The following is a 24,140-nucleotide window of genomic DNA, read 5'->3' as shown; positions in this document are numbered from 1 at the left end:
GACCTGTTCCCACTGCCTGTCCTGTCTGGGGCTCCAGCACTTCTGACTATCACTGTTCCCTGCCCTGGCAGGAGGGAAACCACCCAAGCAGTTCAGCTGTTGGCTTGACACAGCTCATGCATCTCAAAGTGGGTGGAACTGAGCAAGGCTCAGGTTGTTAGTAACATGGACTACTAACAGAGTGGATTTGTAATGTTACTCAGACTAGCAGGTGACTGCAGCAGCTTTACAATATTGCCCTTCATCAGAGAACACCTGTCCTGCATCCACATCCTGTGTGTGAACTCAGTGGGGCCAAAAAGAAAAGAGAGGCAGGATCCTCCAAGATTGATTGCAATGGCTCCTCCCTTCTGTCTCTCTGCAGCTCCTTGAAAGGTTGGAGCCAGGTGGGGGTTGGTCTCTTCCCCCAGGGAACAAGGAGGGGATAGGACAAGAGGAAATAGCCTCAAGTTGCACTAGGTTTAGACTGGACATGAGGAACAATTTCTGCCCTAAAAGGGTTGTTGAGGCCTGGCTCAGGCTGCTTATGGCAGATGGTGGAGTCCCCATCCCTGAAGGGGTTTGAAAGCTGTGTAGATGTGGTGCTGAGGGTCATGGTTTGGTGGTGACCTGACAGTGCTGGGTTAAGGATTGGACTTGACCTTAAAGGTCTCTTCCAATTGAACCCATTCTGTGATCCTATGATTGCACTGAACCTCTCTGCCCATGGAGTGTTGCCAGTTTACCATCTTCTCCAGCACTGCCCTTGCCCAAGAGAGAACACCCAGGAGGTGCCAGTGAAGGGCTGTGCCTGTCCCTGTGTTCAGCCAGAGCAGTCAGCACTTGGTGCAGCTCAGGTTTGAATCATGCAGGGAATGAAAGTTTGGTAAAGCCACATGGTGAGCTGAGGTCCCACCTGGGCAGGGAGCTCCTGGCTGGCACAGCAGTTACCTGTCACTGGTGAAGGGTTGGCTCTGACTGATCATCCATGCGCCCGTGGGTGCACCTACACAGACACACGTGTGGTGGGAACAGCAACACAAAGGCAGAGCAGATTCCCCCCGCCCGCCTCCTTCCATCCTCACAAAAGGCTCTTGCGGCTTTCCCCTTGGCTGAGCTGGGAGCACAGAATTGGGAAGGGAGGAAAGTGGGAAGGGAGGTCGTGGCGCACAGCCTGGAGCAGTCCTGGGATTTACGGGAGTGACATTTGCGGCTGACATCAGAGCTGGGTGTTTGCATTGGATTCCAGTGTCAGCATCGGAGGAGTGGCTTAGCAGGGACACTGCTTCAGTCTTCTGATCCATCTCGGTCTGAGGAGACACTCACTCCCCTGCTCTGCTCCCCTGCTTGCCTCTGGCTCCTCCCTCCTGCAGCTCCGAACAGCGCAGCGTGAATCCAACAGCCTCTCCTTCCTACTATGTTTCTCGCTGAGCTACTAAAGCCTGAACGCTCCTGATGTCCTGCCTGGGTCCAGCTGAACACCTGCGTGCCTGGTGGATGTCAGCGTGAGCGCCGTGGGCTTACCACCAGAGCCAGCTCCGGCAGGAGCGTGGAGAGCTGCGTTTTGTCTGCACCTTTGAGACTTCATTGTTGCCTGATTTTTCGAGAGCATGACTTGTTCTGGTCATCAAGGGTGCTTCCACCTGACTGTTTCTTCCTCAGGCACCGCAGAAGAGAGTCTAGGAAAACAAAGAAACTTGTGATGTGGAGCTAACAGTTCTGGTTCCAGCCGGGCAAAACTTGCAGAGTCAGTGAGAAGGCTGTGGGAAAAGAATTGCCAAGGACAATGCCGGTAACGCCCGGGAATTTGTCACGGAATGGGACGAGCTTCCTTGCTGAAAATCCCAGCAGCATGGACAAGCCTGGTGAGCAGGGAACTTTGAATGTCTTCCTGTTCTGCCTGACTTTGATCATGGCATCCACAGCACTCCTGGGCAGCATCTATTCCCTCTTTTGCCTGCTGAGGATGCAGACCAAAAGCACGCTGTCGATGATCGTCACCTCGCTGTCCATAGATGACTTGATCAGCATCGTGCCAGTCATTATTTTCATGCTCACTCAGTGGTCAAGTGATGTCCTCCCCCAGCCTCTCTGCACCACCTCAGCCCTGATATATTTATTCCAGGGCATTTCCAGCAACCTGAAAGGGTCTCTTATAGTTTCTTACAACTTCTACACCATCAACAAACCTGAGAAAAGGAGCTGCAGTGCTTCCAAGCGAGGGGTGAGCATGGTCCAGGCCATCCTTACCATCTGGATTCTCAGTTTGCTGATCTGCATTTTGCCTCTCTGTGGCTGGGGCAGCTACATCCCCACCTCCTGGGGCTGCTTCACCAACTGTGCCAGTTCCTACATCTTGTTTTTATTTATTGTCTACTCACTGTGCTTCTGCCTCCTCACAGTGCTCTCTGTTCCTCTGACTTACCAGCTCTTGTGCTCAGATGAGCAACAGCTGCTGCACCTTGAGTACCAGGAAATCTCTCGAGGCTGCATCACCCCAGGGACTCCTGCAGGCTGCAGCTCTGCTACCCCATCTCTGTCACTGCTCGACCCTGTGGAGCAGACACTGAGGCAGTTCCCAAGCCCATGTCCAGGCTCTGAGGCAGTCTGTGGGCAAGGTGTGGCTGAGAGTAGGGCACTGGAGCCTTGCTGCCTGAGGAGCATGCAGAGCAGGAGCCTCTCCGTGGGCTTTGCCCAGAAACGCTTCTCACTGATTCTTGCCTTGACAAAAGTAATTCTCTGGCTCCCAATGATGGTAAAGTGTCAGCTTGCTTTACTTCCTGCTGGTGAATGGGGGGGTCAGCTGGGGTGCTGTGCTTTGGGGCATGAACAGCAGCTGTAGCACTTGTGCCTTGTAGTGCTGCTTGTGCCAGCAAAGTCCTTTGCAGCAGGTCTGTGTCATGACATGAGCTGAACTGTCAGCAGCTTTGCCAGAGCCCAGCTCAGTAGGATCTTACTCTGGCAGCACGTCACTTGAGTGCAGTGATGGCCAGGTCCACCCTTCTGTGTTACCAACTCTGGCAGGCAGTTGTAAGCACCTGGGGACTGTGTTTTCTGCCTCTCCTTGTGGCTGGAGTTGTGTCTTTTGCCAGCCTGGTTAAAAAAGAGGAGTTTGTTAGGGAAAAAAAGGAGCTTTGCTGCCTGTTTGTAAGCTCTGTGACATTGGGAGGAAAGGAGGCAGTGCTGGCCACGTGCAGGCACCAGTATGTCTGGGAGGAGGTACATCCATGTGTAATCAGGTAGGAGTCTGCTGAGGAGAGGATGTGGCTCTGGGGCAGCAGACCTGGGGTGGGTGCAGACCTGTTCCCTGAGCTGCTGTCATGAGAAGGAGCATTACAGAGCATCTGCAGCACAGCCCAGGGCAGGGCAGGTTCTCTCCTGCACCCCCCTCAGGTTGGCTTCCCTGGCACCATGCAGGAGGCACAGAGCCAGCAGGCTCTTTGAGTTGCTTGGCTTGGGAGGTGCTTGTTTGAATAATGTTGTGCTGAAGTGAGGGGGGTCTGAGAAACACAGAACGAGGAGGCTCTGGCAGTGTATTTTCTCCACTCTGTTAGCAACTAAACTGTGAGGCTGAGCACACAAGAATGACCACCTGTATCTTTTCCTCGTGCCATACTCCTGGTGAGATGCCCTCTTTGTTCCTGGAAGTCTCTCATGTGCCTGCAGTGATTTACACTTCAAACCTTTCAGATCCAAATGGTCATCCAGCACATCACAGGTGTCCCAAGCCTCTCCTTCGAGACACTCAGCTTCCTGCTGACTCTGCTGGCTGCCACGGTCACCCCGGTGTTTGTCCTGTCTGAGCACTGGCTTCACCTGCCCTGTGGCTGCATCATTAACTGCAGGAGGAATTCCTATGTGATGTCCTCAGAAGAGCTCAAAAGTAAGTGTGGGAGGTGGCACACAGCAGGAGCATGTTGTGTTGTAAAGAGGAGAGGGGGTTAGTGACAGTGACAGTATTCTATCCTTCTTGAAACTGTCCCTCTGAACCACAGAGGCATTCATCAGAGCAATACATGGCAACACAGTCATGTGAGGCAGCTGGGTGGGGATGGTGAGGCACAGAATCTTGGCTGATTTTCTCCCAGGTCACAGCCAGGTCTTTCTGCAGAGTCTGAGGCACTCAGTCCTAGTTTTGCCCTCCTATCCTGTCCTGGGAAAGATGTACCTTCCAACCGCTGACTTCTGCTAATCAGCCCCACGAAACCTGCTGAGCATGATTAATGTCATGGGGGAAATGCTGTGCTCAGTGTGAGAAGAGGAGGAGCTGTGGTTTGTACACAAACTACTCACCAGGAATCAGAGTGGCAAGAGTGAGTGAAGAATGAAGGGCATGCTCCGTGGGAGGGGTCTGTATCTCAGTGTGTTCATGCTGAGGAACTCCTACACAAATTTAGAGTAAAATAGAAGGGGGGGGGGGGGAGGGGAGGAAAAAAAAGGGGGAGGAAAAGGCAGTATAATAGCTTACTGTGGGGATGCTTTTTTCTCAACAGTTCATTCTTTCTATGGCTAAAAGATTGTCTGTTTCTAGTAGCAGTTGAATAATTCATTCCATGGTTTAGAATGCCTTTTCCACTGTCACTCCTTATTTCTTCTTGGGTTTGACTCTTCATACAACATTCATTCCCTCTCTGCTCAGCCAAACGCAGGGCGTTCGAATTCAACCTGTCTTTCCAGCGAGGCTATGGCATCTACAAGATCTCCCAGGAAAACCACCACCGCCACGGCGATGGTGGATCTGCCTCCCGTCACAACCTGTTGAGCTGCGGCTGCAACAACTCCCAGGAAGCTCGGCGAGGGAGCTGCTCCGTGCCCGCTCCCGGCACCAGGGCGGCGGAGGACAGCTCCCAGGGCGGCCCTGACGACTTCAGCACCACGGCACTGGACAGCGGCCCCGCCGCCCAGGAGCCCCCGGAGCGGAGCCAGAACGGCCGCGGGGAGGGGGCCGAGAGGCGTCTGTCCCATGAAGAGAGCCCCCAGCCCCAGCTCACCGACTGGGAGTGGTGCAGGAGCAAATCCGAGAGGACCCCGCGGCAGGTAAAGGACGGATTTGCCATTTTTTTCCCTTTTTTTCCCTGATAGAACAATTCCCTCAGCAGAATATGAGAGCAGGTTTTGCTGACATTGGAATTACTCCTGGTCGTAGTGGTGGTGTAGTGTCTTTGACCAAAAATCATACTTAGCATTGTGTATGTTTCCACAATTCCACAACTTCTTCTCTGGAGACTTTCAAGACCCATCTGGATGTGTTCCTGTGTGACCTGCCCTAGGTGACTCTGCCTTGGCAGGGGGGTTAGACTTGATTTCCAGAGGTCCCTCACCATTCTGTGATTCTGTGATTTGCAGATTCCTATCCTGCAATAATTTATCACTTGTCTTCTTAATTATAGAATCACACACTGCTTTGGGTGGGAAGGGACTTTTCAAGCTCATACAGTCCAGTCAGCAGGGACATCTTCAACTGGAGGAGGTTGCTTACAGTCCCAAACAACCTGACCTGGAATGCTTCCAGGGATGGGGCAACTACCGACCCCTTCTGGGCAACCTGGACCAGGGTCTCACCACATTTCTTTCTTCTCTCAGGTCTGAATCTCCCTCTTTTAGTTAAAACCATCACACCTTGTCCTGTCACAATAAGCTCTGCTCAAAGGTCCACCTCAGCTTTGTGACTTTAAGTCCCAAAAGGCCACCAGATCTTCTCCCCAGAGCCTTATTTTCTCCAGGCTGAACCACCCAAACTCTCTCAGCCTGGCCTCACAGCAGAGGGGTTCCAGCCCTTGGTCTATTCCAAGGTCAGGGTGCTTGTTGGCCTGTTCCTTGTCATGCTGAAAGTGACATATCAAGAAGCACAGGGTCACTGATTTCTGCTGCTTGGAGAGTTCTGGTTCTGCTATGACACACATTGTTACGGCCCTGAGGTGATGCAGAAGGCAGGAATTCGGGGCACAATGAAGTCAGAAGCCAAAGGCAGTCTGGCTGGCTGAGCTCTGAGGGTCTGGCTGTGTTCTGTGGGATTCAGCAGACATTTGGTGTTACATTGGGTGGGAGTGAGGTCAGAGCTTCTATGAAGCCCACAAAACAAGGGGTGCAGAAGGCTTTAGGTTGGAAAGGACCTCTGCAAGTCACCTAACATAACCTCCTGCTCCAAGCAGGGCTGACTTCCAGGCATATCAACTTGCTGTCAACCTTTGACATATGAGAGGTAAGCCAGGTGAGATGTATTTTCTCTCTAAAGGAGGGAATCCTCTCTCCCTCTGACAAACATGAGTTTATCCTTTGTGTCAAGTAGGAATTTGTTTGCTGTTTCAAATTTGACTGATCTTCCCTTGCATGAGAAAGCAAATGCTGGCTCTGGTGCAGTGTGCAGTGAGAAACTGCTCTGTGGCCAAGAGTAAATGATGGCTCAGGCTGATTTTAATCTCCCACTTCTTGCTAACCCCTTGTGTGCCACGTACAGCATGCTTCTTTAAGTCAGTGTATCACTAGGTTCCTTCTGAATAATGGTTCTTCTTGCTGTAGTTTCCAGATGATGTCTGAAGTTTAAAAAAAAAAAAACGATTAAAAAAAATGCCTTTTCCCACCTCCTGTGGCTGCCTTCTCACACTGTCAGGCTGTGACTACCAGGCACCACCATATCTTTGTGAAGCTGCTGACACTGACCACATGTGGATGGATTCATTTGCCTTAGGGTTCTAGAAGTCACTTTTTGACCTGCATCTTCCCTGCTTGCATTGCAAGGATTTCTAATTCATCCCCTCCTGGCATTTTCCGAGTGATAACCCAGTGTGCAGCTGCCAGGCTCCTGTGGTCTGAAAGTTAAAGGCTTGTGAGCTGCAGATCTGGGCTGTTTGTGACATTCAGCAGGAGCTTCCACAGCTTCACAGTGCTGACATTTGTTTTGCTGCTGGAAAAGGGCAGAACAGAAAACTCCAGCAAGCATGAAAACTCCAGCAAAAAAATAACTGAAATGCATTTTTCAAACATGTGTTGGGTGAAAGATCAGTTTGGGCCACCCATGAAGTAAGTTGCAAGCCACCTTGTTTATTTATTCTGTCTGGGAGTCCCCAGGCATCTGAGAAAAGTCACTTCCTCTTCATCACTCACCATATCTCACCTTTGGTAAATAAAGAGTCTTTGCTTAGCATTTATGTTCTTTATGCTGTTTATACTTAATTTGTCAGTCAAGTAGGCAGCTGGGGAGAAGGTAGCAAACCTTATGAAGCAATGGATGATTATCCCAGCAGGACAAAGCTGCCTCATCTCCAGCATGTTCGGACTACAAATGCTCCATCACAGAAAGAAATGGAGGTGTTCTTAGCAGAGTGCTTCCAGCCTTCCTTTCAGTGAGCAGAGCTTAGAGGACAGGAGGCACAGCAGCCACATCTGCTAAGTGTGTCCCTTACATGCTGCATTTCAGCATGGCAAAGGAGGTGCTCAGCCTGAGAGCCTGAGAAAAACATCATCTCAGTCCTTCTGCTTGTTGAAAAGTGGGCAGAGAGAGAGCTGCTGCAATGCAAGTCAAGAAAAAATCACCTTCTTTTTCTAGCCTTCTTCTTTGAGGAGTCTCTAATTAGCTACATAGCATTAATTAATTATTTTCTTAAGTGGCTACTAATTTATTCCACTTCCTCAGCCAGTCTTGTGCTGTTAGCCTGTTGGAGTGACTGGACAGTGGCTGCTCTCCAAGCTTTTAACAGACCAGACAAAAAAATGGACCACAAGAGCAGGGTATGAAACCATTCTCTTGTTTTCATTTCCTTCAGCATCCATAGGTGCAGACTGTGTTTGCCCTTCTGACCACCTTGCAGTACACCTGTTACCAGCTCTGCCTGCAGCAGCAGCAAAGTTCTCTGCACCTTTTTACAATCAAAAAGAATTGACCTAATCTGATGGAAATGAGCTGCTCCCCTGCCTGGTCATAGACACTGCTGCTCCCACTGAGGGCTGAAGAAAGTTGGGTTACATCAGGAGCTGAGGGTTGAGTTCCACAGGCAGCTCCTCTCCCCCTGCAGAGTGCTGCTGCTGACCATCCTGCTGCCAGCTGCCTGGTTAGAGACTGTTTTTTCTTTGCTTTTTGGAAGCAGCCCAACACCAAGGTCACAAAAGGCCAGCAGAGATGCAGTGGTTGCTTGTTACTTTTTCTGTTGTACTGGCTGGCAGTCTGTTGGGTGGAGTAGGAAGAGATGTCTGAGCAGATGAAGCTGAGCCTGAGGCAGACTTGGAGAGTTTCCCTGTCAGGAGTTCAGTGCTGGGGCTGAAGGGCAGCCAGAGCTGGTGTGGAGATGGGAGCTGTCAGATCCTCTCTGTGCCTCAGGAGAGAGGATATGTACCAGAGGAGGTGCCAGGGGGGAGAGGGAAGTTTCTGCTGCTCTCTCAGGCTACTGAGCAACTCCATCCATGGAACTCCTCTTGGAAATGCTTTATTCATCCTGTGTCACAGTCCTGGAGACATGCAACAGTCTCTTTGGCTCTTGTGTGGCCTCTCTTTATGTCCTCTTTTCTTTCCCTAGCCAGAGCCTGAATATGGCTCTGCTGTAGGAGTACTGCAAGTGGCAGCACAATCACTTCAGCAGAACAAAACCTGCTGGCAGCTGGAGGGGGACATCACAGCATGGCTCTCTGTGACTGAGAAGCAAGTGGAAGGTGCCACATGGCATCAGAAGTGTAAAGCATTAGCAAGGACATAATATTTCTTTAATTCTGGTTTGCATGTGATAAGACTTGGACTGACTCAGCTTCCTACTTGTGAAGAGGTGAAAAATGTCACCCAAGCCCCTTCCAACCATGGCAGGTCCATTTTGTTCTTTCTTTAGCACTTCCCAGTAAATGTATTCACCTAAAAGCTGTGGGTTTGCCTCTCTTTCCACCTGGGGAACAGCGAGTGCAAAAAAAAATCAAGCTGCCATAAATCTTGCCTGGCTGCAGAGCTAGCACATGGCAGGGGCTGTGCTGCTGAAAGGAAGGCAGAGGTGGGAATGCTGAGTGCAGTGCAAGGCTGTGTACCAAATGGCTGTGTTTACAGGCAAAAAAAATATCCTCCCAGGGCTGCATGCTGAGGGCAGGGCCATGGCTGTGTTTTTCCCATTAGCACTAATGGAAGCCAAGAGGCTGAACCACACAGTGTGCTCTGGAGGTGTGCCCTGTTGTGTTTCTGCCCTACAAAACCAGCCTGTCCCCTTTGCTCACAGCTCTGCAGCTCCAGCAGCATCTGCTCAGAGGTGGTAGGTGGTTGTGGTCATCTTGCTGGATGGAATTGCTTGCCTCTGTGTTGGGTCAGGTGCAGCTGCAGACAGTGTCTGGTGTTCTGGTGCATCCAAAGCATTCAGCTGCACTCTGAAGAGCTGAAGTGTGAAAGCGAAAACCTGGTCAGCCACCTTGGCAAAAGAAACTGGACAAGAGCAGATTGAGATTGGATGTTAGGAACAAGTGCTTTACCATGAGGGCAGTGGAACACTGGAACAGGTTGTCTGAGGAGGTGACTGGGGCCCCATCCCTGGAGATATTCAAGGTGCGGCTCAACAGGGCTCTGGGCAACCTGATCTAGTTGGGGATGTCCCTGCTGAGTGCAGGGGGGTTGGACTGGATGAGCTTTGGAGGTCCCTTCCATCCCAGACCATTCTGTGATTCTCTGATTTCAGCTGAAGGGCAACTGGCCAGCAGTGAGGACTCTGGGGTCTGAAATTCAGCATCTGCAGCTGGATCTTTGTGAATATGACTTTGTCTTGGCTGATTTTAAAGTTACCTGATTTGCACAGTGGGATGAAGGTGTAAGGATCTCCTAGCTCAAGACACAGTCCTGGAGAGGTATAGCTCCTGGACAGCTTCTTCACAGGCTGTCCCAGGGGTGAGAGTACAGGCTGATGGCAAGCAGAGGTGTGATGCTGGAACAGTGTTAGGAGGTACAGCTCTGCCCAGCAGACTGACCTCTTAGCTCAGGCAAGAAACTGAGGCTGGCTGGAGTGGGTTGGTTACTGTCAGCCACTCAAACTTCATCAGAATGGCAAAGAAAATCCAACCACATTTGACTGAAATTGGTCTGTGGTGCTCTGATCCCAGCACCCCAAGTCTAAGCATCCAGCTTGCAGTCAGGTGAATATCCCACGAGGTTTGGGGGGGGCTTTGTCACAGTCTGCATGAAATACTGCTGGGATTGGTATGTTTGATGCCAGCAGCCAGCTCAGTGCTCCCAGGAAGGGCACTGTCAGCAGGACTGACACCAGGAGGAGTGGCACATGCCAGCTGGCCTCACTGCTCACTTTCCTAATGAGATTCAGGGAAACAAGGGATAGGAAGTATCTTAAGCCTCTTTTTGTAACCCCTTTGAGCAACAAGTGACGCCTGCAGAAGGCTGCCCATTTTAATTTGTGTTGTGAAAGCAGGAATAATTTTTTTCCTGTTATGTTCAGGCTTTAAATAAACAGCCAGCAAGGAAGTGGTGACTTTGATTTAGCTTTTTGAAGAGCAGTATGCCAGACAATATCTGTGATGGCCTTGATTGGCTGTTGAAGCTGTGGCACTGCCTTGGAGTGATAGTAATGATGTTGTAGCTGCTTGGCTTCTCATCCTCTGCCCTGTGAGTGAAGAGTTTCTCCATCAAAGTGATTTCTCAGGAATAAAAGTGGCACCGAAGGAGAAGGAGGCAGTGGGGTTTATTTAATACCTATACAGACCAGCTGTAATTGAGAGGGAGAGAAAAATGGCCCTTGTCATTTCCAACTCCTGCACAGCTGCAGCTTTGAAAGATCCCTCTAACAGCTTCTGAAATCCCAGTCCACCTCCCTTGCCTAAAGAGACTGAGTGTAAATGTGTCATCTATTTTTTTTTCCTGCCTTGAGTGCCTTCAGGCCACAGAAATCTCCCAGGCTTGGTGTATGTTAGAGGCTTTCTGATTATTTCTCCTTCAGCTTGATACCTCATCTCTGGGTTGCCTCAAATGAACTCTTTCAAGAGGCTCTCTGTACACAACTATCTATATGCCCTGCAAAGAGCAGTAGGGGGAGGCTGTGTAAATGCTTACACCTGGAAGGAGCCAGCCCTGCATGTCTGCAGCTGGGAGGTGGTTTAGCCATGGTCAGTACACAGCATCTTTCTCCTTAACATCATAAACACTTCAGTAAACACCAGGCAGAGCAGAAGCTGAGTTACCAATGGGCTTGCAGGTTGTCTCTGCTTTCCTCAGGCCTACACAGCTGTACCCAGGCAGTTTGTGGTGTTCTGCCTGGGTTCTTCCTGCAGGGGATGTAGCCTTTCAGCATCACCTCCTAACTTTGCTCCCAGGAGGACAAAGTGGTGTGGTCCTTGCAGTGCTCACTGGCTCTGCTCGCAGTCAAACTGTGGCTGGCTTCAATTACATGACCAGGAGCAATACTGAGAGCAGAAACCTTCCCCAGGAGGACAAGGGTGAATGTAAGGGAGCTCCTAGAGTGCTGCCTTCCTGCTGGCACCCCCATGTGAAGCAGCTTGCTCCCTGAGGCTGCTGCTTCAGTCAGGCTCAGATCTGCCACTTAAAGAGGTTTTTCTGAATGCTGGATACCAGCATCCATGGAAATGGGGAAAAGAAAGAAGAAGCTGGGCTGTGGAGAAGTGAGGAGGATAAGGAAGGTTTGTGGAGCTGACCACAGGCACTGAGTGTCAGAGGCTCTTACAGAGGCAGTCCTGCAAAGAGCTGCCACAGCTTGGTATCAATGTGCGTTTCCTGAGAGACCAAAGGCACAAACAAAATCAATACCACACTGACCATGACCCCAGTATCACACTGATCTTGTTACATCAGCCTTTCCCTCCAAAAGACTAAATGTAACAAATCTGAGACAGCAAATCTCTGCAGGAAAATATAGACTGTCATGGTTTTAGCATAAATAGGTGCAGAGACTTCTGGAGGACAGCAGTGAACACAGGCAGCAAAGTGAAGCTCGTGGCAGGTGATGCCCATCAAGCCCAGCAGTAAGGACAACCCTGGAGCCATCTGAGTGACTTGAGAGCCAGGAGCCTTGTGAGCTGCTGTCCCAGAGTGCAGAGGGCACTGAAGGGGCCAGAGGTTTATTTGTGGAACATTAAAGGGCTTTCTGTGGAGCCCAATGACTTCAGCCCCAGACAGCTGAGGACAGCACCTCTGCTGTCCAGGTGCTGCAGACATTCAAAAGCCACCTGGACATTTTCCTGTGTGACCTTCTCTAGGTGAACCTTCTTTGGCAGGGAGCTGGACTTGATCATCACCAGAGGTCCCTCCCAAGCCCTCCCATTCTGTGATTTTTGTGATTCTTCTCTTAGCTGCTTCTCTTGCACTTCCTCTTGCTCCTTCACTCCCACTCCAGGTCTGTCCATGTCTGGCAGGCCAATGACAGATCCTAGTTTTCAGGTCATCTGAAGTGAGCTTCTCTATTCTTGTCATACCCTATTAGCTCTAAATTTACTGCAGTCAACCTCTCAAAGGGCAAACCATTGCAGTAATTAATTTTGCTGCAGCTAATTTTTATTTTCAGGGAAGTGGAAGACTAAGCCTCTGTTTTAAAAGAGACAGAAGACACATTGTCACTGGAAGGAAAAGTCAGGATCCTTACTGGAAACATGCTAAAAACAGACCTTTTCAGCTAGAGCTGTATTCCACCACAGTAATTAGGAATGCAAACTCATTAGAGCTTTCTTTAGATTGCTGATATTTCTGTTTGGGAAGGCAGCAGGGCCCAGGGGACTGCTGTTGGACTGGAACACAGCAAGACCTGCTGCCTGTTCCCAGCTCTGCCACCAGGTTGTTCCACAGCCTTTGGAGAATCGCTCTCCGCTCTGGGACCTCACACCACAGCTCTCCTACAAGAGGCAAGATCCATGCCCTGGGCTGAGCTCTGCTTCTCTGTAACACAGATGTTACACCTCTCTGGTTTATGGCAGGGCATTTGGAAGTTAGGAGTTGTGAGAGCCTCTCACTGCAAGAAAGTCACTGAGGTGCTGGAGCATGTCCAGAGAAGGGCAACAAAGCTGGGGAAGGGTCTGGAGAACAGGGCTGGGGAGGAGCAGCTGAGGGAGCTGGGGGTGTTTAATCTGGAGAAAAGGAGGCTGAGGGGAAATCTCATTGATCTTTACAGCTCCCTGAAAGTTTGGAGTGAGATGGGGGTAGGTCTCCTCCCTAGTCTCGGGTGATAGAAGGAGAGGAAATGGCCTGAAATTGTGCCAGGGGAGGTTTAGGTTGGAGATTAGGAAAAATTTCTTTGCTGCAAGAGTGGTCAGGATTGGAACAGGCTGCCCAGGGAGGTGGTGGAGTGTTCAAGCAATGTGTGGCCATGGCACTTGGGGACAGGGTTTGATGGTCACAGTGGTGTTAGGCTGATGGTTGGATTCAATGAGAGGTCTTTTCCAACCCCAACAATTCTGTGACTCTCTGATTATCTTCTGCTCAAGTCTCTTGCCCAGACGCAGGCATCTGGAACCAGGTGAGAAACCTTAGGATGCCCCATGTAGCCTCCAGCTGCTGCCTCAGGAGGTCTCCTATAAGCCCTCTGCTACATTTGGAAGTTTTTTGAGGATATGCTGAATCCTCTCTGGCACCTCTGGTGGCCCCAGACAGCCATCTCTGGGCAGCTAGTTCAGAGTCTCAGTGTCTGAATTCACAGGCTGGGAGGGTAGCTCCTAACATGGGTGCACTGCAGTATCCTCCAAACAGATTTTCCTTTTCCCCTGGATCATGTAAAAATTCAGGCTCTCCAGCATCTCCTTTCTTCCCCCAGCTGACCTTTTTAAAGCCATTTTAATGACGTTTACCACACTGCAGCAGCAATTTCTTGTCTTTAGAATCAAACTGAGCTGTGAGTGAGGTGAACCACAGCTCAGGTCATGGAGCTGTGAAGAGGTTATCTGTGATTTCAGCTGCTAACAAGCCTGGCCTGGCTAAGGGCCTGCTTCTGGAGCAGTCAGCTCTCTTCTCAGGAGATGGAATATTAATTGATAACTGTGTTTGGAGAATGGAGCTGTTCATGCTTTCTTTTCCCTGCTGTGCAGTCATCTGCTCCCTGAAGCAAAAAATTACCAGGAAATCCTGGGAACTGCTTATCCAGACTGGATGATGGTCTCTGCAGGTGCTAAGCACTGGAGAACTGGCACCATGAGTTCAAGATCCTTGTTACAGCATGAATCCAGTTGCTGTTCATATAAAATGAAAAAAAAAAAAAATCTGCAGAAGGGTTTGGTGCATGAAATATTGTTAGCCTGAAAGAATTTCCTGGACTTCCTTGAGCAGAAGAAATTCCTGATCACTTGTGGAACAGAGTTTGGCATCTTTTGGGTCAGGGGGGCTGAAGCACCTCTCCTATGGGGACAGGCTGAGGCATCTGGGCTTGTTCAGCCTGGAGGAGAGAAGGCTCAGGGCAGACCTAAGAGCAGCCTCCCAGGACCTGAAAGGCTAAAAGAAGGCTGCAGAGGGACTGTTTGCAAAGGCCTGCAGGGACAGGCTGAGGAGCAATGGTTTGAAATGAGAGGAGACTTAGACTGGATGTTAGGAACAAGTTCTTGGCCTTGGCATGATGGAACACTGGAACAGGTTGCCCAGGGAGCTGGTTGAGGCCACAGCCCTGGAGATATTCAAGGTGAGGCTCCACAAGGCTCTGAGCAACCTGATCTGGTTGGGGATGTCCCTGCTCACTGCAGGGGGCTTGGACTAGTTCACCTTTGGAGGTCACTTCCAACCCAAACCATTCTTTGATTCTATGATTCTGAACATCAGCTGTAAATGCATCAGGAGCAGGGTTCAAAGCTGATTGCAGCTGCACATTCCTGACTTCTTTGTAAGCTCTCAGCTCTGCAAATGGCTCCCCAGCTCCTGCAGACACTCAGGGGAAGCAGGGGCAGTGCTCTGCAGCCTTGGGAGGCATTTAGCAGCATGCAGACAGAGAAGCTCTGCTTTGGCTGGTGATGAAATCGGAATTTTCTGTGCCTGTAGGTTCAGCCTAATACCCCTTCATTCACATTTCACCTACCTATAACTACCTCATGGCAATCCAGAGAGAAAAGGGTGTTTTGATTTGGTTTCTGCCAGTTTGCAAGGAGAAATGAAGCCACAAGTTCTGAAAAAATACCTTCCCCTTCTCCCTCCAAAAAGCCATTGGGATCAAACCCTAATTTTCCAGGCAAGGAAGGCTGCAGAGTTTCTAGAAATGGCCTTGGTAGGATCATTCATAAACTGCAAGGGCTCTTGGTGAGCTCTTTCTCACTGCTTTGAGCATTTCCAAGTGGAAACCTTTCTGCCCAGCTCCCATGGGCCTGGTTATGCTCTCTGCAGGGGATGAAGCTTCCCTAATATGCCCCTTCCAGTGAATCCAGCTCAAAGTCTGCTAAAGCAGCTGGAACAGGACAGGGTGGCCCAGTCTTAAACTGCAGTGATGATGAGGAAGGTTTGCCTCATAGCAACAACAGCTGCTTCTGTCTTCTGTGACATCTGGGAAGTCGATAATCTAATTTACAATGAAAGGATTTGCTGCATCAATTATGCAGAGGTGTCTCTGTTGAGAGTGCAGCAGCACTCCTTGAGCAACAAGCACATTTGTGATTTATTTCATTGTAAATCTTTGTCTTTGCCTGTTAAAAAATGCATGTGCTGGGACATGGAGTCCTCCAGTGAGATCCCTGTCCCAGATTCTGGCAGACACCACAACCTCCAGCCATCCCAGCAGGAGCTGCACAGGGGGTGTGCCCTGTGGTGGGGCATGAGGGAAGGAAACATTCCACCAAAAGTCAGACAGAGCAAGGAAGGGCCTGCTCTAGGGGCTGGAGCAAACCCCCCAGTGCTGGAGATGCTGCTGCATTCCCCAGGGATGAAATGTGTGTGGGTATCTCTTGAGAACCTCTGAGGCAAACCTGCAGAAGGCAGACCCAGAGGGATAGGGATCTGGCTCTGGCTCTGTGCTGGCCTGCAGCTTGTAGGAAACCCAGCAGGCATTCTGTGGTGTTAAAGCTGCCTCAGAATAAAGAGAGCAAGGCTGCCTCACAGAGTGCTTTGGTTTGGGGCATGCCATGATGTTTGTAATTGAAATATCTGAGCACTTCCAAACTGAAACCTTACAATCCTGCCAGAAACTAAGACATTTCACAAAGTGCCAGGTCCTGCACTTGGGTCACAACAACCCCAGGAATGCTCCAGGCTTGGGGCAGAGTGGTTGGAAACTGTCCAGCAGCAAAAGACCTGGAGGTGCTGGTTGATAGGAGCTGAATATAAGCCAGTGGGTGCCCAGGTGGATCAGCAGTGGTGTGGCCAGCAGGAGCAGGGAAGTGATTGTGCTCCTGTACTGGGCACTGGTGAGGCTACACCTTGAGTACTGGGTTCAGTTTTGGCCCTCGCACTCCCAAAGGTCATTGAGGGGCTGGAGCAGGTCCAGAGAAGGGCAAGACAGCTGAAGAGGGGTCTGGAGAACAGGGCTGGGGAGGAGCAGCTGAGGGAGCTGGGGATGTTCATCCTGGAGGAGGCTGAGGGGAGACCTTCTGGCTCTCTACAGATAGAAGGAGGTTGCATTGAGGTGGGGATTGGTCTCTTCTCCCTAGTCTCATGTGATAGAAGGAGAGGAAATGACCTGAAATTGTGCTAGGGAAGGTTTAGGTCGGAGATTGGGAAAAATTTCTTTGCTGCCAGAGTGGTCAGGGATTGGCACAGGCTGCCCAGGGAGGTGGTGGAGTCCCCATCCCTGGAGGTGTTCCAGAAACCTGTGGCCGTGGCACTTGGGGACAGGGTTTGATGGCCATGGTGGGGTTGGGTTGCTGGTTGGACTCAATGATCTTAGAGGTCTCTTCCTACTGAAACAGTTCTGTGATTCTGTGAAATCAGTTGTACAAAGGTAACTGTCTGGTGTCTCTATGTGCATGTGCACAGGGAATCATAGAATCATAGAATCATAGAATCATAGAATCAAGAAGGCTGGAAGAGACCTCAAAGATCATCGAGTCCAACCTGTCACCCTAAACCTCATGACTATCTAAACCATGGCACCACCCTCCTGTGTGAACACAGAGAAAGGGACTCTGGGTGGCTCTGAGAACCAGAGCAGCTTTCAATTCACTGTGTTCCAGCAGGTAAGTGTCTGATCCTTCCTTCACCTCTCCTAGGTGAGGGTAAGCAAGGTCTGAGAAAGACAATTCTTCACAGGATCAGAGTGGTTGGCAGCAAGGCTTCCTTGTCCTGTGTGGTTGCCATGGATTCCAAAGTGGAATGGGATGGATGAGAGTTAGAAAGGCTGGGGACAGCTGGGGGTGTCTGTGAGAGTGCTACACTTCCTGTGTGGCTCTGGTCAGACACCCAACCCTGGAGTTGCAGCAACATTTCTGTATTCATTTAGGAGTAAGGAGGATTTTATGTGTACCCAACACCCCAAAGCTGCTGAGCAACAAAAGCTGCAGAATGGCTCTTTGGTTGAAGAAACAGGGACTTGCTTTAGCTCACAAAGCCCTTCATGCCTGGAGGTGTTTAAGAAAAGCCTGGATGAGGCACTTAGTGCCATGGTCTAGTTGATTAATTAGGGTTGGGTGATGAGTTGGACTTGATGATCTTGGAGGTCTCTTCCAAGCTGTTTGATTCTGTGATTCTGTGGTTCCTGCAGGTGTTGCACAGATAGCATCCAGACCTTGGCTTTCTGAAGCTGAGCCAGGAAACAAGGGGCTGCAGGTTTCCTCTAGGTTTTCTGTATCTTCTTGAAAGCATTGGTGCAGAAGTGCTTTGGAAAGAGAAGGCCTGGCATAAACTGGTTGGGGGGGGGGGGTCACAGGGGGTGTTTCTTGTGGAATCTGGGGGGTTCTGCTAAATGCAAAGGGTGTGGGCAGAGCAGTGTGGTGATACCCCCTTCCAAGAAGCACCTTGGGCCCAGGCTGTGGAGAGTGAGAGGGTAGATGTTCAGAGACAGCACAGGGGATCACAGATGTTAGGGGTTGGAATGGTCCTCTGGAGATCAAGTCCAACCCCCCTGCCAGAGCAGGACCATAGAATCCAGCACAGGTCACAGAGGAACACATCCAGAGGGGTCTTGAATGTCTCCAGAGAAGGAGACTCCACAACCCCTCTGGCGAGCCTGTTTCAGTGCTCTGTGACGCTCACAGTGAAGAAGTTCCTCTTCATGCTGAGGTGGAACCTCTCTCTGTTTTCACTGAAACAGAAGTGAAGCCTAACCCTTCCCCTTCCACAGCTCTTGTTCCTCTGGATGCTCTGCTAAATTGCTGCAGAGGAGGGATGCAGGGACCTGGGTGGATGGACTGCAGGCCACTGTTTCACCTTACTCAGATTGCTTCCCCTTCCCACTGTAGAATTAAATGGCACTTGCAAGGCTTAAAATCACAACACTGACCTGGAGGTAACCATGGGAGTGAAAGGGAAAATCCCTGTCCACAGGATGTGCCAGTGCAAGTCTGGTTTGCTGGTGGATTCCTGTTTATTGCCATGGGTGTGTCATAAGGAGCACACCCAGAACTTTAATAGTGGTACCAAGGTCACACTCTGCTCTCATTAATAGCAGCTTGCACCCAAAGGAATTCAGTTTTACCTGGCTATCCAGAAAGCCAGGCACACAGTTTTCCCTTTTGGGGGCTAACAGCACTTTTCTGTGAGACTTTCCAGAACCTGAGTCTGGGGTTTCTTTGCTCTCTGTCTCCTTCTGCCATGGCTTTTGTTCTGTCCAGCATGAGTCACTGCATGGCCAGCTTCCACAGTTACAAGTGAGGGTCTGGATAGCATGAGAGGGAGTCAGGATCCGTCCCGCAGCAGTGTGGAAGGGAACAGATAACAACCTGCCACTGAGTCAGCTGCACAGGCCATGCAGCAGCAAGCCATGTCCTTGGCTCCCCAGGCAGGCACTGGCAGTGATTCCTTTGTCTGATTCCTTTATTCATCTGCAGCCTCTGAAACAACATTTTTGTTGCAAGTGCTAACAGCTCCTGATTTGAGCATGACCTTTCATACTGCAGAGCGGGAGATGAATTCCCTGCTCTGCCTTCAAGTGTGGGACAATTTCTCTACTGATAAATTCAGCTTTGGTCTAGAAAAGCTGTCCTGGGTTGGCTTCTGGAACTGCTGTGGAATGCGTTTGGCCAGGAGGTTCTGGATGTGCCCTCTGGTCATCATAGGGGTGGTGCTGTAAATCCTTGCTCTAGATTCCCTGCTGATCCCATTGGATCAATGAATCAATCAATCAATCATCATGATTTCCACTAGAAAAACAAAATGCACCAGAAACCAGTTCCTTGAATACAATCTGCCAAGTTGTCTGGGAACATTCAGCTTGGTAGCTGAGTCATCTAACTTCAGGCAGCTAATTTAGTTAAGACTTAACAAAGGGAGGGAGATGTTGTCAGCACAGAGTCCTGGTTTCTAACAGTCCTCTGGTATCCTTCTTCTCCTTTTGGTCACTGTATCCTTTAGGAGGTCAGTATCTTCAGCTGACTGAAGCAGGGTGAAAACACTTTCAGAGGAGCCTTTGGAAGGTGCCTGCTGGTGTTTGCTGTCTGGTGGTGGAGCATTCAGTATAGGCTGTTCTCATCAAGCTCGTGTGTCCATAAGCTGAGTCACAGTCACCTGGGACTTCACTTTTTGTACTCAAGTGTGCAATTACAAACCACTTCTTTCTGCACTTTAAAGTCATAAATAGCAGGTTTTTAACACTCTGCAAGGAAAAGTCTACAATGATAATTTAATTTCCCCCCCCCTGTACTGTGCACTGGTCGCCACACCTTGAATGCTGGGTTCAGTTTTGGGCCCCTCACTACAGGAAGGACATTGAGGGGCTGGAGCAGGTCCAATGAAACTGGGGAAGGGTCTGGAGGACAGGGCTGGTAAGGAGCAGCTGAGGGAACTGGAGGTGTTCAGCCTGGAGAAGAGGAGGCTGAGGGGAGACCTTCTGGCTCTACAACACCCTGACAGGAGGCTGGAGTCAGGTGGGGGTTGGTTTCTTCTCCCAGGGAACAAGCGACAGGACAAGAGGAAATGGCCTCAAGTCACCCGAGGGGAGGTTTAAGTTGGACTTGAGGAGCAATTTCTTCCCCAAAAGGGCTGTGAAGGCCTGGTCCAGGCTGCCCAGGGCAGTCCCCATCCCTGGAGGGGTTTCAAGGCTGTGGTGGGACATGGTTTAGTGGTGACCTGGCAGTGCTGGGGTGAAGGTTGGACTTGGTGATATTCAAGGTCTCTTCCAAGCAAAACCCACATTAACAAACTGTCCTAAGTGGCTGCTTGCTGATGGATTCTGCTTCAGAAATGAGCATTAGGTTACAGCTGTTCCTCCTCTCTCCAGCGATCGGACGGCACCTTGGCTATCCCTCTGTGTGCCTTCCAGGGCACTGTGTCTCTCCAGGCGCCCACGGGGAAAACCCTCTCCCTCTCCACCTACGAGGTAAGCACTGAAGGGCACAAAATCACTCCCACCTCCAAGAAGATTGAAGTCTATCGATCCAAAAGCGTGGGGCACGAGCCAGACCCCGCGGAGTCTCCTCACACCTTTGCTGACACCAGCGTGAAAATCCACCTGGAGGTCCTGGAGATCTGTGACAATGAAGAGGCCCTGGACACGGTGTCAATCATCAGCAACATCAGCCAGTCCTCCACCCAGGTCAGGTCTCCATCCCTACGGTATTCCCGCAAGGAGAACAGGTTTGTGTCCTGCGACCTGGGGGAATCTGCCTCCTACTCCCTCTTCATCCCCTCCAACAACCCCAACAGCGACATCAACATCTCCATCCCAGACACCGTGGAAGCCCATCGGCAGAACAGCCAAAAGCAGCAGGTGGAAGGGGTTGGCTATCAGGAGGAAATCCAAGTGCTGAACAAAGCCTACAGACAGCGGGAAGAAGATGGCAACAGCAATTAAAAGGCCTTTGTCCTAAGACATTCACCCTGCTCTGGCAGGCACTGCTCCTCTTGACTCAAGCTTCCCTAGCGTTTTGCCTGACACAAAGATTCACTTTGTTTGGGTACCCTGTGAAACAGATCAAAACTTTGAATGCTACATGGATGGGGTAACAAACACTGGAGTGCTTTACAGCTTTGCCTAGTGAATTTCAAGTGATTTCTACCTCTGTGTGTTTGAGGAACAGGTGTGCCTGAAAGGAATCCTAAATAAAGTCTTCAAAACCCAGCTTTGGTTGCTTGTGGGCACTGGGTGGTCTGTGGGAGCCTCTGGAAAACCAGGGAGCAGCTCCACTGGTGTGAAGTTGCAACAGTTTTGGGTGACTTGCAGTTCTGCTCTTAGTGATGTGCCAGACTTGAAGCGTGGAGCTGAAAAAACAATGTAGCCCAAGCCTAGCTCCTTTAGATGACTAAGCAGAGGATTAAGAGATATGTTGAGTGGTTTAATTTGCTACTGCTCCATACACGACTCATAGTCACACCTGGAGTATGGGTGGTGAAATGTAAGCATGCACAGTCTGTAAGTGCAGCATTGAGAACCTCCTGAGTGTGACATTTCTGTGATCAAATGTGACAAACGTTGGTTCATTTGATGCCAGTCACTCTGAAGAGTCCCTCCCCTCCCTTCTTTTTTACCCTCCATGATCTTTTTACCAATTAAGAAGTTTGCCAACCTTACAGAACATTTGCCACTCCATCCAGACCTCTATCTCTATTAATGAAAGAGTTTGAAGAGCTGTGACATCAGAATTATGGAATTATTCCTCATGTCCTATTGTCCCTAAGCAAGGCACAGGGTTGCAATATCATCTTCCTCCTCAAGGAACAGGGTTGCAATAATATCATCTTCCTCCCCAAAGCCCACATGAAGCTGATACTTTCCTCAGCACAACCAGGAGAGTGTAGCTTACAGATAGCTCCAGGAGTCCCACTGGCTCACAGCAAGAGGTGGCTGCAGTTTTTTCTGTCATAGATAACCTGCTACCACTCCTCTTTGGATGGACCCTCCTGCTTTAGAGCTGAGTCAGGAGCTGGGAGTTAAAAATGATTTGTGACTCTCTAGGAGATGAGAAAGTGGTGGCCAAACTTGGAGACTGAGCTTAGACATCAACCTCAAGAGCGTGGCCTGGCTACCAGAGTTGGCTCCCAGCTTCTATCACCCTCAGGAGTGCCTCTCTACTGACATATAAGGAATGTAGAATTGAGTCTAAAGCCAGCCTAAAGGCAGTGAATACTCTAAGTTGTGTCAAGTTCAGCCAAGGCAAGGCAAAAACAGTGAATGAAGTCCTTAAGCCTTACATCAAATATGCTGCAGGTGCTTGACCTGCTGGTGCATGTTGAGTGAGAGCTCTTTAATGAGGGTTTGTCATTCACTTCAGTTAAACAGATTTAAACACTCTCAGGAGTTCCAGCAGTTTGATTGTGAATTGCACTGCTTCTTCAAGGAACAGATTGCATCTCCAGGGGTCTGTGTGATGCCATAAACATTGAGGAGTCTGAAGGGACATGCAAGGGAAAATCAGCACCAGTTTAGGATTCCTTTGTGTGTTGTGGACAGGCAGAGCAAAAGGGCCAAATACTGCCCTCAGCACTTGCTCTGGAGGCATGCAAGCCAGCAGACGGCTTCCCTCAAGACAAAGGGTAAGAGGCACAAACTGGAACATCAGAAGTTCCATCTAAGCATGAGGAGAAACTTCTTTAATTGAAGGGTGACAGAGCCCTGGAGCAGGCTGCCCAGAGAGGTGGTGGAGTCTCCATCACTGGAGCCATTCAAAACCTGCCTCAACGTGTTCCTGTGTGACCTTCTCTAGGCGACTCTGCTCTGGCAGGGGGGTTGGACTGGATGATCTCCAGAGGTCCCTTCCAACTCCTACCATTCTGTGATTCACCAGGATCCATCAGCCCTGGCACGGTGCTGGGGGGCTGTGTGGGTGAGACAGTGATGCAGTGCTGGAGCAGCTTAGCTCCAAGCTATGGCTGTGCTGGAGATGGATCACTCTGCAAGTGGTGCTTTCCCTGGGTGCCTTTCCAAGGTGAACACAAGGGCTCAAAAGATTGCCCCAAGGCTTAGTTCCACCAAGATGCTGTTACACTGCAGGTCTAACAAGGAGCTACAGCAGAAGGAACCAGCAGTGGTGAGTCTATTGAATAATTCTCTATCCCTACACCTGGAGCAGACATTCTGCTGCCTCCAGATCTTGCTTTTATGTCCTGTCAAAGAACACAAAGGATCTTTTACATGCTCAACCCAGGTAAAGGCAGCAGAGTCGTGATGGAGGGTGCACTCCATCCCAACTGCAGCTTGTCCTGGTGTCCTGCTTGCCTGGGAGAGATTTGGACCTGCTGGTGTGGTGCTCTCTGATGGACATCTTTTCAGAGGGTTAAAATTTGGAGACACAAAAATGCTGCATAGCTGTGACCCAGAACTTGCCCTAACTGCCAGATGTTGTCTTGCTGCTGTAATGAGGCAGATTTCAGTTAATGAATCTGTAAAATCAAGAATGTACAAGTGTCTGATTACTTTTTTGCTCTAAATGCCTCACATCAAACAATTCAAAGTATCTGAAACCCCAGGTTGTAATTATTGAGTAGATATCAGCTTCTTGCACAACCCAGCAGGAAACTTGCTGTTTGAGAAGCACGTTCCTGGTTTTGTTTATTCACACAAGTGTTAGAGGTCTTCATTTATCACTTGGACTTCATTATTTAAACACCTTTTTAATAACAGGATTTTTAAGCAACGTTTTTTTCTTCCTGCTGTTTTCCCCATCTGACCTTTGAATGTATTCTAGTGACAGCCTGAGGGCAAAGTGTTTGTCAGTGACCGTTTGAAGGGGACTTGAAAGAGTCCTCGTCTCTGCTCAGACACCAAAGCAAAGGACTGGAAAACATCCCTCAGAAAATGTGCCTTGACTCAGCACCTCGGCTCCCCCTGCTCTCAGGATGTGGCTTGTTGAATAATGCAGAGGATAGCAAACAAGAAACTGGGAAATAATCGGTGAGATGATCTTTGGTAAGAGTCTATCCAGTGGGGCAGGGCTTCCCAACACACACTGTAATTTTAACAGAGTTACAGGTGAGAAAAAAAATCTATTAATGCAAAGGGTCAGGGCCAGGAATCCCAACTGCCTCAAAGCTTGCTCTTGTTGACAATAAAAGATAGAGCCAGGGGCTGAAATGTACATTTTCTGTACTCATCTTGATAGCAGAGCTAGTTTACAGCAGCATATTACTGCAAACACAGTAATTTCAGTAGAAGTAATAAATGTTACTTATCTGTTATTTTACCTTTATAGATCTGGGG

General features: G+C 49.8%; 1 protein-coding gene across 1 annotated transcript; it reads left to right on the top strand.

Moving 5' to 3' along the window:
- The first annotated feature begins 1,759 nt into the window (after positions 1-1,759).
- GPR149 (G protein-coupled receptor 149) lies at positions 1,760-20,798 on the top strand. The gene is made up of 4 exons (XM_054386269.1): positions 1,760-2,734; positions 3,670-3,862; positions 4,619-5,016; positions 20,226-20,798. Exons 1-4 carry the CDS (start codon positions 1,766-1,768, stop codon positions 20,796-20,798), a joined length of 2,133 nt encoding a protein of 710 aa, XP_054242244.1. The 5' UTR covers positions 1,760-1,765.
- Positions 20,799-24,140: the final 3,342 nt, after the last annotated feature.

This window comes from Indicator indicator, chromosome 13 (assembly GCF_027791375.1).
Source record: "Indicator indicator isolate 239-I01 chromosome 13, UM_Iind_1.1, whole genome shotgun sequence".
Taxonomy (NCBI): Eukaryota; Metazoa; Chordata; class Aves; order Piciformes; family Indicatoridae; genus Indicator; species Indicator indicator.
Note: the sequence above shows the minus strand (reverse complement) of the source record. Positions and strands in the feature narration are given on the sequence as shown.

What these genes read in the sequence shown, in the direction of transcription:
- GPR149 (XM_054386269.1), top strand. Translation starts at nt 1,766, where the DNA reads ATGCCGGTAACGCCCGGGAATTTGTCACGGAATGGGACGAGCTTCCTT. An exon ending in GTCCTCAGAAGAGCTCAAAA is followed by an intron (nt 3,863 to 4,618) that starts GTAAGTGTGGGA and finishes CTCTCTGCTCAG; the next exon opens with CCAAACGCAGGGCGTTCGAA. An exon ending in CCGAGAGGACCCCGCGGCAG is followed by an intron (nt 5,017 to 20,225) that starts GTAAAGGACGGA and finishes TCCTCTCTCCAG; the next exon opens with CGATCGGACGGCACCTTGGC.